At 47.4% G+C, this 26,627-nt stretch overlaps 1 protein-coding gene across 6 annotated transcripts in view; it reads left to right on the top strand.

Annotated features, from left to right (window-relative positions):
• Window positions 1-26,627, top strand: part of SGF29 (SAGA complex associated factor 29) — a 282,314-nt gene that overhangs the window by 82,159 nt on the left and 173,528 nt on the right. For all 6 annotated transcript variants that reach the window (XM_086932174.1, XM_086932172.1, XM_086932171.1 and 3 more), the window contains exons 6-8: window positions 7,163-7,292; window positions 21,902-22,048; window positions 23,321-23,356. In XM_086932174.1, the coding sequence (XP_086788300.1) occupies window positions 7,163-7,292; window positions 21,902-22,048; window positions 23,321-23,356 (313 nt within the window). The remainder of the gene's footprint in view (window positions 1-7,162; window positions 7,293-21,901; window positions 22,049-23,320; window positions 23,357-26,627) is intronic.

Genomic DNA, 26,627 nt, shown 5'->3' with positions numbered 1-26,627 from the left:
GCAGAGCCGCTGCCGCCCTTTAATGATGCACTTTCAGACGTCCTTTTGGGCACCTGGTCCAGACCCAACATATGGGCTCCTGTGGACAGGAACGTGGCCCGACTCCATCGCCCAGCCCCGGGCGACCCCATTTTCTTCTCCCATCACCCTACCCCAAACAGCTTGGTTGTCCAAGTCTCTGGGACCCATAGCGCATCCCCTTCCGCACCTCCGGACATGGAATCCAAGAAACTGAAGCAGTTTGGGAAGATTTTCTCTTCAGGGCTACGGTCTGTGAACACTGCATGCCTCTTGGGCCGTTATTCCCACTCTGTGTGGGATACAGTGGCGCAGGTGCTGCCTCAGTGTCCGGAGGAGGCCCGGACGGTGCTCTCCCAAACGATTGCAGAGGGGAGAGATGTAGTAAAGTTTACGATTAGTTGTGGCCTTGACACCGCTGACTCGCTGGGTAGAGCGATTTCCACAACAGTCACACCTGGCTGAGGACCACTGGCTGTTCTGGGGATGTCCAGAACACTCTGATGGGCATGCCTATTGATGGCACTCGCCTTTTTGGCGACAAGGCAGACAGTGCATTGGAGCGTTTTAAGGACAGGCGAACTCCTTTGAAAAGGGTGCACAAACATGTTAGTTTAAAAGCCATAGGCCTATGCAGCAATAGTCTCAGGTCCGCTGCGGATGTGGGACCCGCCAAGGTGAGTCACGGGCCCAGCGGACGGGTCAGTCCACCACCTCCCCTGCCACCACAACCTCCAAACCTTCTTAGCCCGGTGTTTCAGGCCCACCAGACTCCGGTGGACGGCAGGATTTGCCATCACCTCCCCTACTGGTGCACCATTACTTCGGACAGGGGGGTTTTACAGATAGTCCCACAGGGCTACTCCCTCCCCTTAGAGACTACCCCTCCAGCTATGCCACCTCAGTACCAGTGCATGTCGGGGGATCACTTGGCACTTCTCCTGCAGGAAGTTGCGGCCGTCTTGGCCAAGGGGGCCATCGAGCGCCTTCAGACGCCAGATGTAGGTTGTGGTTGTTACTCCCACGACTTCCTGGTCCTGAAGGTAGATAAGGGCCTGCGTCCTATCATAGACCTTTGGAAAGTCAATCGTCAAGGAGAAGGTCAATATGCTCACAATTGCTCAGGTCTTGTCTGCCCTAGGCCCGCAAGACTGGATGGTGGCGTTGGACTTACAGGACGCATATTTTCATATTCCCGTCCTACCGGCCCACCAGCGTTCCCTGTGGTTCACGGTAGGCCATGCGCACCTTCAGTTCTCCGTGCTCCCTTTTTGCCTTACCAGTGCCCCTCGGGTGTTCATGAAAGTGCTGGCGGTGGTCGCAGCTCATCTGCGCAGGTCAGGGGTTTCAGTCTTCCCCTATCTCAACAACTGGTTGTTGAAGGCGGGCTCGCCCCAGGCAGTCGTCTCCCACCTCCAGACTACGGCCGACCTCCATTTGCTGGGCTTCTCCATCAAAGTGCCAAAGTCACACCGGATTCCCTCTCAAGCTCCTTTTTATCGGAGCGGTTCTGGACACATCGCAGTTTCGGGTTTATCCTCCCGAACAGAGAGTCCGGGACACTCTGGCTATGATTCCGATCTTTCGGCCCTTGTCCTAGGTTTCGGTCAGGATGACCTTGAGGCGGATGGGCCTCATGGCCTCCTGCATCCTAATGACCAATCATGCCAGATGGCATATGCAGGCTCTGCATTGGGACCTGAAGTTCCAGTGGGCGCAGCATCAAGGGGATCTGTCAGAGTACGTCCAGATCTCGGAGGGCACTGCATGATTGTTGCAGTGGTGGCTCAAGAACCAGCATTGGGTCAGCGGCAGATCACTCTCCCTTCCCCAACTGGAGCACACTGTGGTGACGGATGCGTCCCTTCTGGGATTGGGCGGCTACATGGGAGAGTAGGAGATCAGAGGCCTCTGGTCTCCGGCGGAGTCCAGGCTCCATATCATCCTTCTGGAGCTCCGGGTGATCCTTCTTGCACTGAAAGCATTCCTTCCCTCTGTCAAGGGGAGAGTTGTGCAGGTGTTCACAGACAACACCACCGCCATGTGGTACTGCAACAAGCAAGGCAGGTTGGGGTCGTGGACCCTATGTCGGGAGGCTTTGCGTCTCTGGACATGGCTGGAACGTCAAGGCATTTCCTTGGTGGTCCCACACTTGGCAGGTACTTTGAACGCCAGGGCGGACACACTCAGCCGCAGGTGCCTGATGGATCACGAATGGCGTCTTCACCATGAGGTGGCGCCAGGTCTCTTTAAACAGTGGGGAGAACCTTGGTTAGATCTGTTCGCCACCGAAGGTAAGGCGCAATGTCAGCAGTTCTGCGCGTTGGACTTTCCAAGGCAGCACTCGCTCAGCGACGCTTTTCGTCGCAAGTGAAGTTGCAGTCTATTGTACGTCTTTCAGCCTTTTATCCCTTCTACCCAGAGTGCTGAAGAAGATCAGGCGCGACCTGGCCCAAGTCATACTTGTGGCCCCGGACTGGGCTCGAAGAGTTTGGTATCCCGAGCTACTCAGTATGAGCGTGGATCCCCCGATCCGACTGCCTCTTCGGGAGGATTGTCTGTTGCAGCAGCAGGGGCGATCCCTCCCCCGAACTTGTCCAGGCACCACCTCCTTGCGGGGAGATTTAGTGGCGACAGTTGATACCATTTGAGTTGCCTCCTGAAGTCTGATATCATTTTGGCAGCCAAGCGTCCCTCCACTGGTGTACGCCTCCAGTGGCACTGCGCGCCCATTCCACCACGGCGATGGCAGCCACTGCAGCAGTAGGACGTGGTGTCCCCGTGCAAGACATCTGTCAGGCAGCTACGTGAGCCTTGCTGCACACTTTTACTAAGCACTATTGCTTAGACAGCCAAGTCCGGGAAAAAAAGGCTTCTTTGGCCGTTCTGTTCTCCAGGACTTCCTGGTGTGATCTTGGTCCGTAGACTTGCCACCAAGGTTGGTATTGCTGGGGTATCTATTCTAAGGTAAGGAATCTATTACTAACGTGTCTTTTTCAGATGCACAAGTTACTTGTCTTCAGTAACAATATATATCTGTAAGAGACATTAGTTAGTGATAGATTCCTTACCGTCTCACCCGTCCTCCTCGTTCTACCAACTGATTTCTAGGGATAAGGTCATCCCTTTCAGGGCCCTAGTTTCAATGCACCAGTGGTCAGTATCCTGCATGGCGCTGCGTTCCTGGCGCGGAAAGTCGTACACAGAACTGACAGAGCGCGAGGGCGGCGTCTATGTAGCTGCGGCGACGTCATGTCAGCGATCACAGCGCTTACGGTGGACGCGGAGCCGCACAACGCCACCTTCCGACGCGCAGGGGTACTGCCGACAAACTTTCCGGATCCATTCTGACGCCTGGGGGTAATTCTAAGGTAAGGAATCTATCACTTACTAATGTCTCTTACAGATATATTGTTACCGAAGGTAAGTAACTTGTGCTTTAGGGAATAAACATATGCCCTGGGTACCTGATTAGCAGGAGCCCAGGGCACACTCAGTCAAAGCACATCAGCAAATCAGCAAAAAGTGGGGGCAACTATGCAGAAGGAGGGCACTTTCTCACATGGGCCGTAATATTTTCACTGTGTTTTTTTATATTTGTACTAATGCTACCAAATTTACAGCAGGTGCTTTTGCATCTATAGCAAGGGTTTAGGGAAAACATAACTGTGAGCATCCTACACATTCTGTTAGCCAAGCGCATGTCGGAGCGCATACAAACAGCAGCTGTTTTGGCCGATACCAACCTCCGAACATTCAGCATGTTCAGAAAAGTAAGAAATACTGTGGAAAAGGTTTGGGGGCAAAGTTAAAAAAGGATTCAGCTACCCCCACTGGTTGTGATTTAGTGCATTGTTTCTTCATGGCAGTTGGAAGCCCGATGATTTCTCAATACCCCATGCTGGTGAGGCTACCAAAATTCCCAAAAGCTTTGTTGGACCAATTCCTCATTCACCTTCTCATTCCAGTGAGTTAAGAGTGCCCGCATCAACCTGATTATTGAAGAACCAGCAAATTGGACCCCCATCAAGCCTGGGATTCGAGATTCCCAAGATAAATAATTGGAGGATTGTTCTGCACACTTTAAACCTGTGGAAGAAATGGAGGAGGAGATATCCGATGTTGTGGGATGCTGGTGGGGCAAAGATTGCCATCCTTATCCAGCAACCCTTTCACTAAATTATATAATCATATATGTGCTTTCCTCCTCAACTTGACTGTTACTGTGTTTCTGTCTCCAGCACTGACTTGTTGTAATGAGTGGTTATTTGTATTTTCCTAGATTTTTATTTATTTATTTTTGTTTTCTATAGCGCGAACATGTGTCTGAAACAGGGTTTCAGAGCGCTTTACAGATCCATATAAAAATCCAAATCATACATATTCCGAGTCATTACTGGTAATACGACACTAAAAAGATTATACAGTTCCTGTAGTTGGTGCCATAAAACACATCATGATTGAACAGGTCTCATGATTGCAAGGAGGGCTTGAGTTCGCCTTCGAGCAGCACGGGAGCATAACACTTACAAAGTTCGGCAGTAGGGTATTAGGGAAGAAATTTCTTCATGTAAAATAGTTTTGCTTCCTTTTTGAATGTTGAGATGTATGGAATTCTTCTTATGTCCGGAGGGAAGGCGTTCCAAATTCTCGGTGCTGCCCCTGAGAATGCTCGGTCATAGGTTTTTTTCTTATGGAAACGTGCCGGTTTCAGTAGAATGTCCTCTTTGCTCCTGGATGCGCGAGACCCTCCTGACAGAGTGAGTTTCTGGGCAAGATAGACTGGGGATTTGTTGTGCACTGCTTTATGAGTGATGTACGCTAGTTTGAACTGGATTCGTGCTTCGAATGGGAGCCAGTTGAGAGCTTTCAGATGCGGAGAGATATGGTCGAGTTTTTTTGATCCCGCTATCAATCTTGTGGCTGTATTAAGGCATGCTTTCAGTGGGGCTGTTGAGATTTTGGGGAGCCCTGCTAGAGTAGTGCAACCATATTCAATCCTTGAGATGACCAGTGCCTGAACTGCGGTTTTAAGGTCAGCTTTATTTAGAACAGGTTTTAGCTTTCGTAAGTAGCTTAAGTGGAACCTAGTGTTTTTGCCATTGTGTTAATATGCGCTGACATGTTAAGATTTTTGTCCAGAATGATACCCAGAGATTGGGTTGATTCCACAATCTTCGGATTACAATTTAGAGCAGTGATGAGGTTGGCCCAGTCTGCAATCATTCTTTTACTTTTCTGTGGAGTAATCAGTAGGAATTCAGTTTTCTGAGGGTTTAGCTTTAGGTGGTTCTTGGATAACCATAGTAGGGTTCTCTTTAAGGCTAGATTCATTGACTTTGTCATCCTCTGAAGCGATCTTGATGTACAGCTGATTGTCATCAGCATACATATGGAAAGCAATGTTGTCTTTTTGTAGAATTTCTGTGAGAGGTTCTACATAGAGATTGAAAAGAGCCGGAGATAGCGTTGATCCTTGCGGAACTCCTATATTATTGTTGGTTGGGCTTGAAAGGGTTTGGTTGAAATTGACTTTTTGTGATCTATTTTCCAGAAAGGAGTTAAACCAGGTTAGTATCGTATCTTCAAAACCCATCCTGTTTTTCAGACGCTCGAGTATATAGGCATGATTAACCGTGTCGAAGGCAGACGACCGGTCCAGCAGTATTAAGAGACATGTTTCATTCTGGTCAAGAGCCAGTAAGGCGTCATCAACTATGTGTAGCATCGCAGTTTCCGTGCTATGGTTTGGGCGAAAGCCGGATTGGCAGTCGTTTAGCAGGTTGAAGTCCGATATGTGTAAGCTCAGTTGTTGTTGTACACATTTTTCTAGAATTTTGGCCAACATGGGGATGTTGGTTACCGGTCTGTAATTGTTCGGATCTAAGGGGTTCTCAGTCGGTTTTTTTAGGAGAGGGGTTACTTGGCCTGTTTTTAGGCAAGCAGGTATTTGACCTTGTGATAGAGAGGCATTGATGATCTTAGACCAAGTTGGGATTAGCAGGTGATTTATGGAGGACCAGCATTTCGCCGGTAGGGAATCATTGTAGTGATTATTTGGTTTCGAGGAGGCCATGATCTTTGAAATGTCTAGTTCAGTGACCTGTCTAAAGACTGACCACCTGGCATTGTTTTTAGGTTTGGCTGTTTCCTGTAGCTCAGGTACCACATCTCCCTGGCTCTTTCCCATTTCAATTTCCTCTGCTGCTTTTTTGAGTTCCTTCTCCAATGAGTTAGCTTTGTCTGAAAAGAAGACCGAGAAGTCTTCGCTATTTAGGTTAGTTTTGGAGATGACTGGAGCCATTTTGGTCGCCTTGTTTGATTGTACTTTGAGAATATCGAAGAGTTTCCTGGGTCTATTTATTGCGCTATCCAGTTCTTTCCTAAAGAATTCTTTTTTAGATTTAATGATGCTTTTGTTATACGCTTTCCTGGATTGTCTCAGTAAGGATAGATGTGGTGAAGAAGGGTGTTGACGCCATTTCCGTTCTGCTAGTCTCAGTGACCTTCTTTCTTTATTAAGGGCACCATTTAACCAAGGATATTGTCTTTCTCCGAGAGCCTTTTCAGTTTTAGTGGGGCTATGTCCTCCATAATGTAGGACAGAGTTTTGTTATAGTGCAGCGCGAGGTCGTTGACGTCAACCATGCTCTTGGGTGGCTGCAGATCAGTTTTGCAACGTGTGGCCAAGTATTCCATATTAATTCCTCTAGTGTCCCTGGTCCACTTTTTGGGTTTAGTAGCTTGTGTGGACGATTTATATTTACTGATGGGAATTTCAAAGGTAATTATGTGGTGGTCTGACCAATCACATGGGTTGATTACAATGTTCTCAATGGCTTTTTCTTTAGCTACTATCCAATCCAATATGGACCTTTTGTTGTGGGTAGGGAGATGGCATCCTTGGATTAACGATTGGTCGTCCAGGAAATTTTTCAACAGGGTGATTTGATGGTCCTCCTGATCATCCCAATGAATGTTAAAGTCTCCTAAAAAAATATCGTTCGTATGCTTATTGGCGTTAGTAGTAATGATATCAATCAATTGTTCGATGAATTTGGTCTTAGTACCTAGATGTTACATTTGCTTTGTGCATCAGTAAGCTCAAAGGGATGTACCTAAAATATTAATTCTTTCTCTTCAGCTGCCAAGATCGCAGGTCTGTACAGTGAATCTGAGCCTCCCCGGAAGACCATGCGTCGAGGGGTGTTGATGACTCTGCTTCAGCAGTGTGCCATGACCCTGCCGCTCTGGATTGGCAAACCTGGAGACAAGTGAGTTGAAACTTAACACACGTGCTTACGACCACTTGCTGAACTGTTCCTTTCCCCTCCCCTAATATCCTTTGACTCAGCCCTAATTGCAAGACCGAGGAAGCTCTGGTGTCTGAGGTATAGACCCTCTCATAGGGTGACCAGAATTTTAAAGCCATAAACCGGTACATTTCACAAAAATAGAAGGACTACAGTTTTACTTTAAGTGAGCGCACAGAATGACAGCGCTCCTCAGCAGAGAATGACAGAACAGGCAGTAAGAACATATATAAAATGCCATTTTTAAACCCTGTAGCTTGCCTGTTAATTACATTGCTTTCTTGAAACAACTGCAAACTATCCCTGTTTTGTAAAACATTAAAAATCAACTCCCTCCGTTTTCAGTCAACCCTCTTTAAAAACCGGCACATGAGCTAAATTTCTTAAAATCTGCTGGGGCAGCAGGTGAAAACTCGGGATCGTTCTGGCAAATCCGGGACGCCTGATCACCCTACCCTCGCATCATGGGGTAAAGATGGTGATTTACTATGATAGAGACCAACACTGGAGTGTGAGACCAGGCTCCGGAGCGTAGCTTCAGGGTGGTGTTTGGGGTGGAACACCACCCAAATAAATGCATTTTTGGCTTGGTAGTTTGGTTGGCTAGGTTTATTTTATTTTTTCTTGTTCTCATTTTACTTACTGGTTTTAATTTATTCGTTTTTTGAATCAGGAACTTAAATATCTGTATATACAGTGAGTGGTGGACCAAAAAAGTAGTAAATCTGCACCTATAGAAGTATTTATTGACTGGGTGCAGATTTACAACTTTTTGGAATTAACAAACTTTTGTATTATTAGTCTTGGAAAGCCGCTCTATTTTCAGTTTACAGGAATACTAGCAATTTGACCCGAAATTGTTATGGGATGAATTCTTGGAAATCTTCTAACCACTGGCAATTGGTTCAGGTATATTCTAACTAGACCGGGCTATATTTTTCGACAAGCCTGCATAATATGTTACGTAATTCCAAAAATGTAGCTATTACTCCACTTTGGGTAGGTTCGAGGCATGTGGGCTGCTAAATTCATATCTGTGCATAGATCGCCGCGTAGTGTTGGGTCCGGATGATTGCACATTGTTGTCCTGGAAGAGTCTTCGAAGTATCACGAGAAAGGTGGCTCCTCCCCTTGACTATAGTGCGCATGGGCATCCTCTCCATCTTCCGATTGTTTTTTTCCGCCATTGGGTTCGGATGTTACAATCTTAGCTCAAGTTAGGAAAACTTCCTACAAAGCCAAAAGGCTTTCGACAGCGTCGGTATCGTTTCGTTCGGTATCGGTGCCTTTGTTTCGAGAGGACATCTAGGACTCATCAGGTTTTTCTTTCCACACTCTACCCGATCTTCGATCTCAAATGGAAAGAAGTCCATTCAAGAGGTGTCCCCTTTGCAATGCAAAATACCCGCACATCGATGTCCACCCGGTGTGCAACAAATACCTGTCCCTAGACCACAACGAAGCCAACTGTATGGCCTGTGCCCGATTCAGGTCCAAGAAAACTAAAGATTCGACGCACAGCTCGATTGGAGTCAAAGAAGTCAGTGCCTGTTCTCGTGAACATCTTTGGGACCGAAGACGAAGAGGTCGTTGATCTGGAGGATCAGGAATACTGCTCCGATCCGGCTTCGGGCCATGACTCAGAGTATGACGACGAAGAGGTGCAAGGAGAAGACGAAAACGTCGTTGATGAGGTAGGAGACGACGTGGAGGCCCTTGGGGCCGTAGAAGATAGCTCATGCGAAGAGCTAGGCTCAACCGGCTATACGGGGGTCGACGATGACGCACTCAATAAGGCTCAGGTCGAGGGATCGCCACTAGGCCTTACCCAAGATCTACAGTCTCGTTCTACAGCCCCGCATAAAGGCCCGGCTTCGAACATTACTAAAGAGCCTTCGGTTTCGAAACCGCCATCGGTCGATACAAAGAAAACGAAACCGACAGCATCATTGCCAGAACCGAAACCGAAAGTGCAAGTGACTCTGGTCGGCTCCAAGGCCTCAAACCCCTCGGAGCCGTAGAAAAAGAAAATGGCCGTCGATGCCGGAAAGCTCAAGAAGGTCATCGAGCCGATGGTTGGGGCACCGAAGACCAAGGTCAAGGCCGTCGAACCACCAAGGCCGACGCCTAAGGGAGTCGATTCACACAAAAGGCTCGAACCGAAAGATGGGATCGATCCTCGGTCGAGGCCTACGGACAAGTCGAAGACTGGCTCCAAGGACCCTATCGTGTCTACGCGCCCCAGTCCATTCATAGCCAAGGAAGTGTCGGAGCCACTCCAACGCATCAAGGATAAGGCTACAGGGGTCGGACCAAAGAAGGCCCAGACGCTGAAGCTGGTCGGTCAAGTTCAGACCGCGTCGACACCTATCAAATTCGGGTTGCCACCCTCGTTGCGTACGAAGATGTTTGAGCCGAAAAAAGCTATCGGCGCCACTAAACAACTGTCAACGGAAATGGAGGCTGCAGAAGAGCCTGAAGACCAGGAGCCGAGACAATTCATCGACTCGGAAACTGGTAGACTGCCCATATACAAAAGAAAAATAATGCCAGAAACACCCATGGAATCTTATAAGATTCCCTTGAAGAGGAAGAGAGTTTCAACAACATCTCCAGCTCTTGTGGAACCCCTCCATCACTATGGACAAGAACCTCAAAATGTTTCCCCAACATACTCAGATGTGGATGCAGGGGATGATGAACACGAGGATGACCTCTATCATGTGGACACTGATCCCGACGATCAAGCCCAACCATGGGCTGACTCAAGGGATCCGCAGACTGGCCCTGACACTCATGTGTACAGTGTGAAAACATCTCCTACTGAGGACACCACTGTCTTTAACACCCTTATTGAAAGGGCAGCCAGTAATCATGATGTCGAGCTACATGCTGACCCTGTGGATGAAGACTTTCTGGTCGACACCTTTTCCACTTCAGAAAGGGCAGTCAAAACCCTACCCATGCTAAAAGGGGTCCTTAAGCATGCTGGTGACATTTTTAAAGACACCACTAGAGCCAGGGTGTTAAACCCAAGGATTGAGAAGAAATATAGAGCGGCCCCTGCGGACCCTACTTATAGAAGGGGACAGTTGCCATTGGACTCATTGATTGTTTCTAATGCACGTAAGAGAGCAAACTCACAGACTACAGGTGATGCTCCTCCTCCTGACAGAGTCAAAAGTTATGGAAACTTCAGGAAAAAGAGTGACTGCGCAGGCGGCTAACATCTGGCGCATTGCCAACACTCAGGCACTCTTGGCCAGATATGACCGGTCCCATTATGATACCCTTGAGACACTGTTGCAACACCTACCTGATCAGTACAAAGAGGGGGCAGAACTACTCATCCAGGAGGGGAAACTGATAACCAATGCTTCTCTTCCAGGGGATACTCATTAATAGTCATAAGCACTGAATTATCTCCGCCCATGAGCGGGGACCCGGAAAGGTCCCCGCTCATGGGCGGAGATAATTCAGTGCTTATGACTTTAATGAGTATACCCCTGGAAGAGAACTAGGATTACAGGTAAGTAACTAATCCTTCTCTTCCCAGGGATACTCATTAATAGTCATAAGCACTGAATTATAATCCTTCCATCAAGTGCGCTCTAGACGCAGCTGACACTGCAGCCAGGGCCATCAACACTAGCGTTATGTTAAGGAGACACGCCTGGTTGAGAATCTCGGGATTCAAACCTGAAATACAAACTTCTATCCTCAATCAGCCAGTTCACCCAGACTTCTTATTCGGACCTGAGGTTGACACCACTCTTGAAAAAATTAAAAAAAGACACAGACTGCAAAGTCTATGGGGGCTCTGCAGTCACTGCAGTTTCGGGGTGGCTCCTTTCGTTGCTCCAATACTAGGGGCCCCTCAAGAGGCCAGTCAACACAACAGACACAATACAATAAGGGAGGTACACAATCCACCTACAATAAGAACAACCGGGGTGGATATTGTGGAAACAACATCAAGGGCAGAGGCAGAGGAAACAGTTCCAGATCCTCTGCCAATACCAAACAGTGACGCCCTGTCACTGCCCCCCGACCATATAACACCTGTCGGGGGGGGAGACGACAACAGTTCCTGCCAGTCTGGAAGTCCATCACCGCAGACAGGTGGGTGAGAGACATTGTACAGTACGGGTATTGTCTGGAATTAACGTCCACTCCACCCAACATCCCACCAAGACACCGTCCTATGTCCGCAGAGCACTTACACTTATTGCAGCAGGAGGTCGTCCGCATGCTGCAAAAAGGGGCCATAGAGCTCGTGCCTGTAGACCAAGGGTCAGGGGTGTACTCTCTGTACTTTTTAATACCCAAAAAGGACGGGTCTCTCAGAACTATACTGGACCTCAGGCCTCTAAACAGTTACATTCTGTCAGAGCATTTTCATATGCTCACCTTACAGCAAGTTCTGCCGTTACTCAGTCAAGGAGACTTCCTCGCAACACTGGATCTAAAAGATGCGTATTTCCATATACCCATACACCCATCACACAGACAGTATCTCAGGTTCACTATTAAACATCAACATTATCAGTTCAAAGTCCTCCCTTTCGGAGTAACGACGGCACCCAGGGTGTTCACAAAGTGCCTGGCGACAATGGCAGCACACCTCCGGAGACAGCACATACATGTCTACCCTTATCTGGACGACTGGCTTATTCAAGCAAAGATGGCCCAGCAGTGTGCCAGCCACATGTCCCACACCATTCATCTTCTTCACAGTCTGGGATTCTCACTAAATTATCCGAAGTCATATCTTTAGCCCGCCCACGTGCGACAGTACCTGGGCGCGACAATAAACACTCTGGCAGCCAAAGCTCAGCCAAATTCAGCGAGAATAAACCGCATGCAATCGCTGATACAAAAATTCAAGCCTCAACACTCGCTTCCAGCGAAAGTGTTCATGCAGTTGATAGGCATGATGGCCTCCTGCATTTTCATAGTCCCGCACGCGAGACTACACATGCGTCCGCTTCAGGAGAGCTTAGCACGTCACTGGAATCAGGCTCAAGGACCGTTAAAAGACCTAGTGTTGGTGAGCGGTCGGGCATTCAACTCTCTGCATTGGTGGAACCCACGAAACCTTTGCAAGGGCCGACCGTTCCAAGAGCCTGTGCCACAAATTGTACTGACGCCGGACGCGTCTCTCCAGGGATGGGGAGCTCATGTACTCCACTACACAGTGCAGGGACTATGGACAGCACAGCAAAAGAAGATGCACATTAACCTTCTGGAACTGATGGCAATCTTCATGGCGATGAAAGCTTTCAAGGTACACTTGTGCAACAAGGTTGTGTTGATCCGGACGGACAACATGACTGCCATGTACTACTTACAGAAGCAGGGAGGAACACACTCTCCACAGTTGTCTCATCTGGCTCAGAGCATGTGGAAGTGGGCCATTCAAAGGAACATCTTCCTCATGGCGGAACACCTCCCGGGCAAGGACAACCAGATGGCGGATCTGCTCAGCAGACACAGCCACCAGATGCACGAGTGGGCGATACATCCATCAGTGCTCCAACCGTACTTCCAGCAGTGGGGTCATCCACAGATATACCAGTTCGCCACAAAAAAGACTCAAAATGCCAAAGCTTCGCAAGCAGGTTCCCACATCCACAGTCGCAGGGCAATGCGATATGGATGAACTGGTCAGGCAAATTTGCGTACGCTTTTCCCCCAGCACCTTTGATACCGCTGGTGGCACGCAAACTACGGCAACACTCGATGACCCTCATCCTGGTTGCTCCAATGTGGGCACGCCAACCATGGTACACCACGTTTCTAGAACTATCTGTGGTGCCGCATCAAAGGCTACGCCTCACACCCAGGCTTTTGACGCAGAGCCATGGCGACATTCAGCATCCAGATCCGCAACAGCTCAACCTGGCGATCTGGCTCCTGAAGTCCTAGAATTTGGCTACCTCAACTTGCCGCCAGAATGTCTGAATATCATCAAGGAGGCAAGACGGCCCACAACCAGAGCATGCTATGCGGCTAAATGGAAAAGGTTTGTCAAATATTGTACCAACAATGACATTAACCCACTGGATGTATCTATTCAAAACATTGTCTGTTATTTGTTGCATTTATACAGATGTCATCTAGCGTACAGTTCCATTGTATACATTTATCCGCCATAGCAGCCTATCTTCAGAACAGGCAGCACCTCTCATTATTCAGAGTGCCTGCCATTAAAGCTTTTCTGGAAGGACTTAAAAGAGTGATCCCTCCCAGACACCCACCGTCACCAGTCTGGAACCTGAATGTAGTCCTCACCAGATTGATGGGACCACCTTATGAACCTCTACACTCTTGTGAGATTCAATTTCTGACCTGGAAAGTTGCTTTCCTAGTAGCCATTACTTCACTGAGGAGAGTTAGTGAACTCCAGGCACTAACCATTCAAGAGCCATTCATACAGGTCCACGCAAATAGGATTGTATTACGCACCAACCCTACCTTTATGCCTAAGGTGATTTCGCAGTTCCACATGAACCAGACCATAGAACTGCCAGTTTTCTTTCCTAATCCAGAAAATGTCGCGGAGAGATCCCTACACACGTTAGATGTCAAAAGGGCTCTAATGTACTATATAGACAGAACAAAGGATTTCAGAAAAACAAAGCGGCTTTTGTTGTTTTTTCTCCACAACACAAAGGCAACCCCATTTCCAAAGCAGGGATAGCCCGGTGGATCGTTAAGTGTATACAGATTTCCTATGCTACGGCTAAACGCAACAGGAGGGACTGCTATGTAATCTATGCACAGATATGAATTCAGCAGCCCACACGCCTCTAACCGAATATGCTACTTACCAGTATGCATCTATTCTTGGCATGTAGGGCTGCTGACATTCATATTGCCCACCCTACTCCCCGGCGCCTGTAGCAGCTGTAGCATTCAGAATTACAATGTAGCATGGACATCACTCACTGTATTACACTCCATCTCTGCCACAATGGCAAAAAACAATCTGAAGTTGGAGGGGATGCCCATGCGCACTGTAGTCCAGGGAAGGAGCCACCTATCTCGTGATACTTCGAAGACTCTTCCAGGACAACAATGTGCAATCATCCGGACCCAACACTAGGCGTCGATCTATGCACAGATATGAATGTCAGCAGCCCTACATGCCAAGAAGAGATGCATACTGGTAAGTAGCATATTCGTTATGCTCCGTTCGAAGTAAAATGTTTGAATGAACAGTGCAATTCACAAGAAAATCTCACAGCGATTGGCTGTTAACAGTGCTTTTGTTTAATTGCACCCTTGAACTAGAAATTGACATGAGACTGCATAGAATATAGCATAAAACGACAGAATTGCAGTTTGCATAATTTCACATCATTATGTGAATTACTTAAATTTCCAATACCACTATTTTCAACCCATTGATTTTCGCCCATTGTGCCACTTTAGACAGAGGTCCAGCTTATGCAAAATAGTTTTCACCCGGTTCATCATGTGGACAGTCTGTTCAGAATCTTGGTCATCTCAACCTTTCACCCTATAGCCCAATATTTAGTTGGGAAAGTTGAGATTTATATCTCCAGAATCTCACTCACTAAGCTATACCTCTGATGGTGCTCTTGGATGAGGTATATTGGCCCCTCCGCCCCCCTCCCAACCTTTTAGGGTATTCTAGAGGAGTAAGGGAAATTGAGCCCCCCCCCCCGCCCCCCCCCCCTACCTTTGTGAAGCTTTGGGGTGTGTAGTCGGCCACTCTAGTGAAAACAAAGTAAATTGTGAAGAAGCACTAGAGACTGAAGGAGCTCTGGGGTGAGGCTTAGATCTCTTCACTAAGGGGTAGAGATCCCCTTTTAGTACTGGCCAGAAGCGTTTGTGGGTGCCTCTAATCAACCTCTCCAGTACAAATTGGGAGCTATAAGCTAACAGGCAGCCTTTTTAAGTCTCGCAGAGAGACCTATTGCAGTCAAACCAGAAAGCTGAGTTCACGATGCGGATTTGTAGAAGTGCACGTGCTCGTGAACGCGCTTCTATCCCCCTACCTTGCTCTTCAAAGGCTCCCCTTACCATTTGCTCCTGGCTCCCCGCCCACTGCTTCACACTTCACTGCCACCAGGCCGTGACTCGCATTTCTGCCCAGCCCCCCTCCCAGCACTGCCTTGTTTCTAATGTCATTACTGCTTCAGCCGTCCATAGGATTGCATGTCTTGGCTTGAACTCTTTCCTGTGCTACCCTCTAAGATCCCCCCCCGATGTCCATCCGTGGTGTTCCAGGTGCAGCCTTGGTGAGGCACTGTTCTCCTCCCCGATACCCTCCCTCCTGATGCTTTTCCACAGAGGGCTAGGTGCCACCTCCAGCCTTGGCAATGCCCTGGACGTTGTCCCCTTGCACTGCTCAGCCCTGCTGCCCTCCGTGGTCATAGCTACGATTAGGTTTTCCAATGTAAAAGCCTTTGCACCTCCTGTGGCCCTGGCAAAGCTAATAGTGGCGACTGGCCGGGTTAAAAGTGGGCAGAAAAATGACAATGCTGTTTTCTATACTTTCGGGACGACCGTTGTATTGTGTTACACAATATGTGTTGCCTGGTCAAGGCTACGATTGTGACGACACACGGCCATCCTGCCATTCGCATTGGTAAGGCAAGACCGATTGGCTTTGCTAATGATTGCTAGGGTCTGTTTTGGTTTATTGAAAACACAGACAAACCAGGGTCCCTGTAAATTAAATAGTCCCCAAAAATAGGTCACATTCTACTTTTTGCAAACAAAAAACAGGTCATTGCATTTAATGTGCTTCTGGTTTGCCCAGTCTACCCACCAGCAGCACAGAATCCACAGGACTTTCTCCATACTACTTCTCCGGTCTGCCCTCAAGGAATGAGATGGGGGGAGTGGAGAGGGAGGGGGGCAGGGCAAGGTCAGCCTTCCCAAATCAGGGGTAGCTTGGCTTCTACCTGCAGGAATGATACCAAAATAAGTTCCACTGAGGTTATGCTACACCCGTGAAGAAGTTCTTAAGATTGCGATAGAAATAACAGTATTCCATACCGAGGAGGTTGTGTTCCTTTAGACACTCTTCTGCACATGATGGTATTAGACTTGCACATCCTGGAACATATAGTCTAGTGACGTTATATTCAATCTGACAAGCAGTATTTGGAAACGACAGTGCAGAACCGGCCTCTGTACCGACCGCTTCCACTCCAGCGCTCCTTAGACTGCCCTACATCCTGCTAATCCTTGGAAGCAGTACCAAAGGTCCCACACTCGAGGGTTAATTTGGAGAAACTGAACGCAGCTCCCCCGCGGCCCCTGAACCCCCTGCGGCACATCCACGCCAACGTCCATCTACCGCGGCCAGGGGGCATTTCTCCACTTAAAGTGATTGTGCGGCCACGTATGGAGCGCGCACATCTTTGCTTTCCATAGAGGGCACACTGAATTCTAAGCATTCAGGATTCGCATGGGGAAGACCATTTTATTGGGGATATTCTCCAATCGATACAATAAAAAATATAATAGGATAATGCAGGAAATCGACGTACACATGGATAAAATGCAACTAAATTGTTTACGTTGTGAAATCGGGGAGATACACTTTACGGCACAGTTAATAGATCTAGAATAACCACTTAGTTACCAAACTTGCAGCACTAAATTGCAGAAATGTAGAAATGTAATATCTCCTGACAAGATGTATTTAATCAGAAAAATGGGAGCATTTATAGATCTGTAGGTTTGTCTTTGCCTTTTTAGGGGCTAGATTTAGAATGATCGAATTTGTTTTGTAAATGGCGATAAACTATGCATTGATTATTTTTAAATGTACTTATGCACACAATATGCACTGAATATTTTTAAATGAGCATGTGCACACATCTTTTCGTTTCTGCTAGTTCTATTATTTGGTGCCTGGTGTAAGGTATCTAACATAATTGAGGAATAAAAGTATTTCGCCCCTAAACAATGACATCACTCAGTTTTAATTCACACAGACATCATTTGCAACATTTTCTGACATTCAGGATGCCCCAAAATGCAGCTTTTCCCTCTGTCTTTCAACATCTTCCCAAGGCCGCTGAAATATTTGATCAATTAGTTCAGATTCAATTACCAGTGGTTCACCAACAAATAATATTAAACTGAGAATATAAGGGAGGGGTAACAAAGTAGGTCCTCACCAGCTCCCCTTGCTGCCAGTCGCCTCCTTCCTGCCTCTGCTGCCAGGCTGCTCCAGCCTCTGGCAGCCTCGACATAGTCCGCTCCTCCTGCAGGCTCCTCTGCTGTCAGCCACGCTTAGGTTTCTGTGCCATAGGCTCAGCCCCCACCTGCCTACCTATCTATCTATCACCCTCGCTCTATCCATCGCCCTCGCTCTATCCGCTCTATCCACCCATCGCCCTCGCTCTATCCACCCATCGCCCTCGCTCTATCCACCCATCGCCCTCGCTCTATCCACCCATCGCCCTCGCTCTATCCACCCATCGCCCTCGCTCTATCCACCCATCGCCCTCGCTCTATCCACCCATCGCCCTCGCTCTATCCACCCATCGCCCTCGCTCTATCCATCCATCGCCCTCGCTCTATCCATCGCCCTCGCTCTATCCATCCATCCATCCATCGCCCTCGCTCTATCCATCCATTCATCGCCCTCGCTCTATCCATCCATCCTTCGCCCTCGCTCTATCCATCCATCCATCGCCCTCGCTCTATCCATCGCCCTCGCTCTATCCATCCATCCATCCATCGCCCTCGCTCTATCCATCCATCCATCGCCCTCGCTCTATCCATCCATTCATCGCCCTCGCTCTATCCATCCATTCATCGCCCTCGCTCTATCCATCCATCCTTCGCCCTCGCTCTATCCATCCTTCGCCCTCGCTCTATCCATCCTTCGCCCTCGCTCTATCCATCCATCCTTCGCCCTCGCTCTATCCATCGCCCTCGCTCTATCCATCCATCGCCCTCGCTCTATCCATCCATCGCCCTCGCTCTATCCATCCATCCAACCATTGCTCTATCCATCCATCCAACCATTGCTCTATCCATCCATCCATCCATCCAACCATTGCTCTATCCATCCATCCATCCATCCAACCATTGCTCTATCCATCCATCCATCGCCCTCGCTTTATCCATCCATCGCCCTCGCTTTATCCATCCATCGCTCTATCCATCCATCGCTCTATCCATCCATCGCTCTATCCATCCATCGCTCTATCCATCCATCGCTCTATCCATCCATTGCTCTATCCATCCATCGCCCTCCCTCTATCCATCCCTCGCTCTATCCATCCATCGCCCTTGCTCTATCCATCCATCGCCCTCGCTCTATCCATCCATCCTTCGCCCTCGCTCTATCCATCCATCCTTCGCCCTCGCTCTATCCATCCATCCATCGCCCTCGCTCTATCCATCCAACCATCGCTCTATCCATCCATCCAACCATCGCTCTATCCATCCATCCAACCATCGCTCTATCCATCCATCCAACCATCGGTCTATCCATCCAACCATCGCTCTATCCATCCATCCATCGCTCTATCCATCCATCCATCGCTCTATCCATCCATCCATCGCTCTATCCATCCATCGCTCTATCCATCCATCGCTCTATCCATCCCTCGCTCTATCCATCCCTCGCTCTATCCATCCCTCGCTCTATCCATCCCTCGCTCTATCCATCCCTCGCTCTATCCATCCATCGCCCTCGCTCTATCCATCCATCGCCCTCGCTCTATCCATCCATCGCCCTCGCTCCATCCATCGCCCTCGCTCTATCCATCCATCGCCCTCGCTCTATCCATCCATCGCCCTTCTCTCTATCCATCCATCCAACCATTGCTCTATCCATCCATCCAACCATTGCTCTATCCATCCATCCATCGCCCTCGCTTTATCCATCCATCCATCGCCCTCGCTTTATCCATCCATCCATCGCCCTCGCTCTATCCATCCATCGCCCTCGCTCTATCCATCCATCCATCGCCCTCGCTCTATCCATCCATCCATCGCCCTCGCTCTATCCATCCATCCATCGCCCTCGCTCTATCCATCCATCCATCGCCCTCGCTCTATCCATCCATCGCCCTCGCTCTATCCATCCATCGCCCTCGCTCTATCCATCCATCGCCCTCGCTCTATCCATCCATCGCCCTCGCTCTATCCATCCATCGCCCTCGCTCTATCCATCCATCGCCCTCGCTCTATCCATCCCTCGCTCTATCCATCCCTCGCTCTATCCATCCCTCGCTCTATCCATCCCTCGCTCTATCCATCCCTCGCTCTATCCATCCCTCGCTCTATCCATCCATCGCCCTCGCTCTATCCATCCATCGCCCTCGCTCTATCCATCCATCGCCCTCGCTCTATCCATCCATCGCCCTCGCTCTATCCATCCATCGCCCTCGCTCTATCCATCGCCCTCACTCTTAAATACAACATACACTCCACATAATTATGCTACATAATTCCACTGCGCAGAACGCAACATACATTCCAAATACCACTCTGTGCCACATAATCACACTCTACTGAATGCAACACACACTCCACACAATACCACTCTGTGCCCCAATTATATGCTACATAATTACACTGCACTCCGAACAATACCACTCCGTGCCACACAATTACATTCTACTGAATACAACATACACTCCACATAATTATATGCTACATAATTACACTGCACTCAACGCAACATACACTCCAAATACCACTCAGTGCCACATAATTACACGCCACATAATTACACTGCACTCAATGCAACATACACTCCAAATACCACTGTGTCACATAATTACACGCCACATAATTATACTGCACTCAATGCAACATACACTCCAAATACCACTCAGTGCCACATAATTACACGCCACATAATTACACTGCACTCAATGCAACATACACTCCAAATACCACTCAGTGCCACATAATTACACGCCACATAATTACACTGCACTCAACGCAACATACACTCCAAATACCACTCAGTGCCACATAATTACACGCCACATATTTAGACTCTACTGAATACAACATACACTCCAGACAATACCACTCAGTGTCACATAATTATATGCTAAATAATTACACTGCACTCAATGCAACATACACTCCAAATACCACTCAGTGCCACATAATTACACGCCACATTACATTGCGCTCAATGCAACATACACTCCAAATACCACTCAGTGCTACATAATTACACTGCACTCAATGCAACATGTACCTCAAATACCACTCAGTGCCACATAATTACACGCCACATAATTACACTGCACTCAAAGCAACATATACTCCAAATCCCACTCAGTGCCACATAATTACACGCCACATAATTACACTGCACTCAATGCAACATACACTCCAAATACCACTGTGTCACAAAATTACACGCCACATAATTACACTGCACTCAATGCAACATACACTCCAAATACCACTCAGTGCCACATAATTACACGCCACATAATTACACTGCACTCAATGCAACATACACTCCAAATACCACTCAGTGCCACATAATTACACGCCACATAATTACACCCTTACTCTATCTGCCTATCGCCATCTATCTGTTGCCCTCCCTCCATCTGTTGCCCTCCCTCCATCTGTTGCCCTCCCATCTGTTGCCCTCCCATCTGTTGCCCTCCCATCTGTTGCCCTCCCTCCATCTGTCGCCCTCACTCCATCTGTCGCCCTCACTCCATCTGTCGCCCTCACTCCATCTGTCGCCCTCTCTATTGCCCTCACTCCATCTATCGCACCCACACTATCACCCTCACTATATCTGTCGATCTGTCCCCCTCCCTCTATCTATATATCGATCACCCTCTATCTATCACCCTCCCTCTATCTATCTCCCTCCCTCTATCTATCTATCACCCTCCCTCTATCTATCACCCTCCCTCTATCTATCACCCTCCCTCTATCTATCGCACTCACTCTATCTTATCTATCGTATCACCACAGCATCATTTAGCACCACCGCAGCATCACTCAGGGACACCACAGCATCACTCAATCTGTGCAACCATTCAACAATAACTGGTTCAAATATATTCTCTCAATTTATGAAGCTTTATTACAAATGTCATAAAAAGATGTTAATATTTCTCTTCTGTTCTTGGATTTTCGTCACAATAAAATACACTGAACATAATCTTCACAAAAGTAATTTACAAAAGTTTAGGCTATTGCCATTATAAATTAGAATAACTTTTATTTAAGTATTCATTATTAAAAAAATTAAAAGCCATTGTTATTATTAATATCAATACATCTAAGTCACGTAAATACAACACATATTGCATTACAAATGCTGTAGGTGTCACATTTGTGAAAGTTAAAACTATTGGCATTGTAAATGACAAAGCTATTAATTTAGCTATTTTCAAAACCAACACATAAATATAAAATTTGTCATTTACAATACCAATAGCTCAAACTTTCCTTATGCGAGACCTATTGCATTGCAAATGCTTGTTTATTAGTATAGGTTAGAGAGGGAGATCCGGAGGGCCAGGTAAGAGAACTCCAGTCTAGTTATCACATTGAATCTTATTACTCCTCTGTAGACCACCACCTCTTTGCGGAGCTATTCCTGCCTCCAGCGACTATGTGGCAAAGCCAGGTGACAAGGTTGCTGCCCGGGTGAAAGCTGTGGATGGGGACGAGCAGTGGATCCTGGCGGAGGTGGTCAGTTACAGCCATGCCACCAACAAGTAAGAAGCATTGTCGATGTTCACTGTGAAGAAGAATGCACCAGCTGGGGTTAATAGGTTTCATAGCCACCAGATACTCCATTCGTAGAGGGACTAGAACAGATATTCAAGGAGGGCAGTGTTGCATCCCCTGGTTCAAGCTTCACACATGAGACAATCCTGCATAAACCTCATTTAGGCACTTTCTTGTCCTGCATTGACTCCTGCTGAAGAGAAGGGGGAGTCTCTCCCTCCGCGCTTGCATAGGTCCCCGCAGAAGAGAAGGAGTTGGCCTTCATCACCTTTTCCCAACTAGTAGAGCTTTTAAAGGACCACGGATGCTACTCAAGTGTTCTGTAGTCCCTCACTTACGTCATGCCCCTAGGGGGCAGCATTGCGCAAGCATTGAGGACGAATAGGAACGTCAACACTGCAACTTCATTATTATACAGAGGCTTTCCTTCCGAAGGCTTTGGCAGATGCAGCTTTTATTTTTAAATGGTCCGTTACTAAAGGCGGCAAGAGTGCATTTAACTACAGCCTTGGTTAGAATTCCTTCAGATGACGCAGGCCGGTTGGATACAGCTAACATCTGGCATTTGTTTTGTTCTTCTAAGCCTGTGTCTGGCTCTTGTGCTGACAAAACCTGCATCTCCCAAAAGCAATTAGCTGAAAGGTTGATTCAACCTTAGCTTCGGCTGTGTGAGGAGTTCTTGTACTGCCTCCAGATTTGTAGTGTAAAACGGGGAGAGAACTTAATTGGCAGGTTTTTCACTGACTCAGAAGGACATTTGAATGGCCAGCGATCTGGGTACATTAGTGAAATCCTTCTCCGAGAGGATCCACCGTAGCATGGCCTTATCGCAGTTACGACCACACACATTATTCAGCAGTGTAAAATGTGTGAGTATGCAGAGCTTCGCAGGGGTTCATTTGGGGTTTGTGGCTGTCTGCTTCTCAGGAAGGGATTGTTCTTTCGAAACTGCATTGTCTTACCCAATGTCACCAAAAACTCAGTTCAGATTAACCTAATTTCCTGTTTGTGAAGGATGTTTCACCTGAGACCGTTTTTTTGTGAGGGGGTGATTGGCATCAGTGCACCTTGCATACATGTCACTTCTGCAGTTTTCACACAGGTTCAGTCAGAGCCATCATCCGGACGCTAATCCTATCGCACTAAACTTACTTGAAAGCTGGTGCATTCAGAAAGGGGGCGGGGTAAAAGCTCTACATCTGTAGTGCTGATTGTATGGCGCCTCAAGTATTTTACTACCTTTTTTCTTTTTTCTGCAGGTACGAGGTAGATGACATTGACGAGGAGGGCAAGGAGTAAGTGTGGATGTTCCAGGGCCATGTTGGGACCTTAGGGTGGACTTGAGTGAGGGCTGTGCATGTTTATGGTGTAAGCCTTGTTCAGTATATCCGTAATCAGTGCATGCATAGTGCTCTTACTTTAACTGGAGTGGGCATATTTCTGTGACTTTCAATCGGCTATTGGGTTTTATGGAAGTGTCTCATCTATGGTGGCACAGCCAGGCACCATTTATTGAGAAAAAACGAACGTTGGTAGTAGTGGGCACCATTTGTTGAGGGAGGTGTATTTGCAGCAGCTTTTTGGGACCTCATTGTTTCTAACTAGGAAATAATTACAATTGAAGGGCTGGATTCAGCATTTTTATGCAGGGATGTTGTAGTGCAGTTTATGTACTGTGCTTATTTTGATAGTGCTGTAGAAGGAGTGTACATATTTACAAAGACAGCAATGGGCTTTCTGTATTTGTGGGCAATTTTTTATGTTGACATCACTGAGCTCTTGTGTGTGTTCTGGGGCGATAGATACACGTTCGGCCCAGTTCAGCTAAGTATCTGGACGAGGCTTGATATTATGAGTGCTCAACTTTATCGGGTACAAGAGTTTCCCTGGTGACAAGCATTATTGTGGTGGAGGGCTCGTGCTGCTTCTGCTTCAAAGTGCTTTTGTGAGCACAAAGTTAGAATTGTGTTTGTCCTGTCAATCTCCTGTTTAACACATGCACTTAACATTCTCAAGTCGATCTGAAGGTGGAGTGTCACAGGGAAGGAATACTATTGATAGAACCCTGTGTCTTAGACCACACCTCTTGGAAGCCACTTAAGTAAAATAAAAATAGAACTCTGTGCATGTTAGTTATAAATCAACAAATTTGTTTAGAGATTTATATATCATTTATACCCGTGGTATAGATGCACTTTACTTGTTAACAGTATTTGATAGAGAATGCTAGATGCAGATTCCTTACCTTGGAATATCTCCAGGAGTCAGACTGGATCTGGAAAAAATTTGAGCAGCACCCCTGCCCGCCGGTAGGTGGTGACTTTTGACTCCGCGTCTGCATTGTCCGTGGTGAAAGTGACGTACACAGTGCCTATATAGGCACCACCCTGACACTCTGACGTCTGTTCTTTCCTTTACGTGAAAGATAATGCTGATTTGAGCTATCCTCAGTCATTTTTTGAATGGGGTAGGAAGCTGGCTTGGTATATGGTATATCCCTAAATGGTTATACAGTGCACAGAGTCCAGATATTCCCCCAGAAGTTTACAGGGTTCAATGTAAACCCAAAGCACTCTATTTTTGTTATTATTTGGCATAGATAGCCCAACACCGAGGAGTATAATACATTGGATATGCACACCGTGACTAATACATGACTCAAAAACATGTCACAATTTTTAGAAAAGTAAGCTTCTTTCAAGATTTATTTTAAGACGAAGTTGTTCGCAAAAATTTAAGTGTTTTTCAGGAAAAATACTTAATACTTTAAAAAGTGGACGCTTAGTGCAAATTTCAAGTTTTGCAATTTTAATTAATAGGGGGAAGGTGTTTTTTCAGTTAAGTACACAACTTACAGTTCCAGTCTTTGGGATTTTAGTTAAACACTAGGCAAGGTTTTGATTGGCACCACAACTGCACCACCAGCGGCACAGGGGGGAGACTGGGTGCAGAGGTCAGATTTGTGGTCGGTGTCCAATGTTAACCAGGGCAAAATTAGTGTTCTCCAGTACAGAATCTTTCATAGATTCACATGCTTGTATTTTCCCGTAGTCATGGTGGGAGTCTCGCGGTAAAAGAATAACCAAAGCAGTAGAGAAAAAACTGCATAAAACCAATAGGGTCGTATTGAGTTTAATAGCTTATCATTATTATGTGGTCTAAATACCAACCAATCAGCTGCCAGCCCTGAGATCACAATCCCCAGCAGAGCCACCATACTCAGATTTCCAACCACCATCGTGTGAGAAGGAGTCTCCCTGAGCACTGCTCAGTTTTTGGTTGCTTGGTGAACTTTTGACCTTTGTACAGTTTTGGATTGAGGTACTGCTTTTCTATGTCTTCACCATGCCTGACAGCTCTAACAAGAGGCTTTTCAGACCTTGCAGATCTTGTGGGAAAGGCCAGATTATATTCTGAGGACCATCACAAAGACTGCTTATACTGCCTTTACCCTCAGCACGTCCCCAAGGAGTGCAAACACTGTCGCAACTTCTCGGCTAAAACTCTAAAAGAAAGAGAAGCTTGCTTGTTATTATGGCTTCAGAAAAAGGCCACCTCGGACTCCGAGTCTGATGAGGGTTCTAAAGGACACTCCTCTAAAAAGTATAAAAGGGAGTTGTCTGAGGAAAAAGCTGAGGTGCAGAAGCAGAAAACTGAAAGATCTAAAGCCAAAAAATCATTGTCCTCTTCTTTGCCTCATACACCCCTCAAGAAGCCTTCAGAGGCAAAGGCTCCATCGACTAAGACAGGAGTGTCTTCTGTCATGACGCCGAAGAAGACGTTGACTACCTCGACGTCGACCGCGTCGTCTATGACCATCTCGACGACTAATGCATCGTCGACATCTACGATGACGACTTAGTCGACGACTAGTGGACAAACCTCGTCGACGGCCATTCTAATGCCATCGTACTGTGTCCCTTCTGAATGAGTCGCTGTCACAGGGCCGTGTCCCTGAAGTATTTAAAGATGCCATTGTGGTCCCTCTCCTAAAAAAAAAAACTGGAGCGGACCCACTAAACTCTTCAAATTACCGCCCTATATCCCTGCTCCCCTATTTAGCCAAAATCTTGGACGCCCAAGTGGCCAAATGCTTCTCTAATTTGATGGAACTATCCAGCTACTTAGACCCACATCAGGCAGGATTCCGCCCGCCCACTCTACGGAGTCAGTGGTACTGGCAGTTCTGGATGATCTGCGCGGTAAAGCAAACCTGGGTATCCCACAGTCGCTGGTGCTTCTGGAGCTATCTGCCGCTTTTGACACAGTCGACCTCAGGATACTGAAGGACCGTGTCAGACAGGCTGGCATCCAGGGCCGAGCCTTCAATTGGATTGAATCCTTCCTAAAGGGCTATACTCAAGCAGTACGCTTGGCCACCTTCACAGCACCCAAGCTTACTACGACATGTGGGGTCCCGCAGGGCTCCTCATTATCCCCCCATCTGTTTAATCTGTACCTCCTCCCTTTGATTCAGTCTCTGAAGGAAAGGAATGTGACTACATTCAACTATACCGATGACCTTCAGCTCACATTTACCATTGATAACTCCCATAATTCAGTTAT

Source organism: Lissotriton vulgaris, chromosome 7 (assembly GCF_964263255.1).
Source record: "Lissotriton vulgaris chromosome 7, aLisVul1.2, whole genome shotgun sequence".
In the NCBI taxonomy this organism is placed as follows: Eukaryota; Metazoa; Chordata; class Amphibia; order Caudata; family Salamandridae; genus Lissotriton; species Lissotriton vulgaris.
Note: the sequence above shows the minus strand (reverse complement) of the source record. Positions and strands in the feature narration are given on the sequence as shown.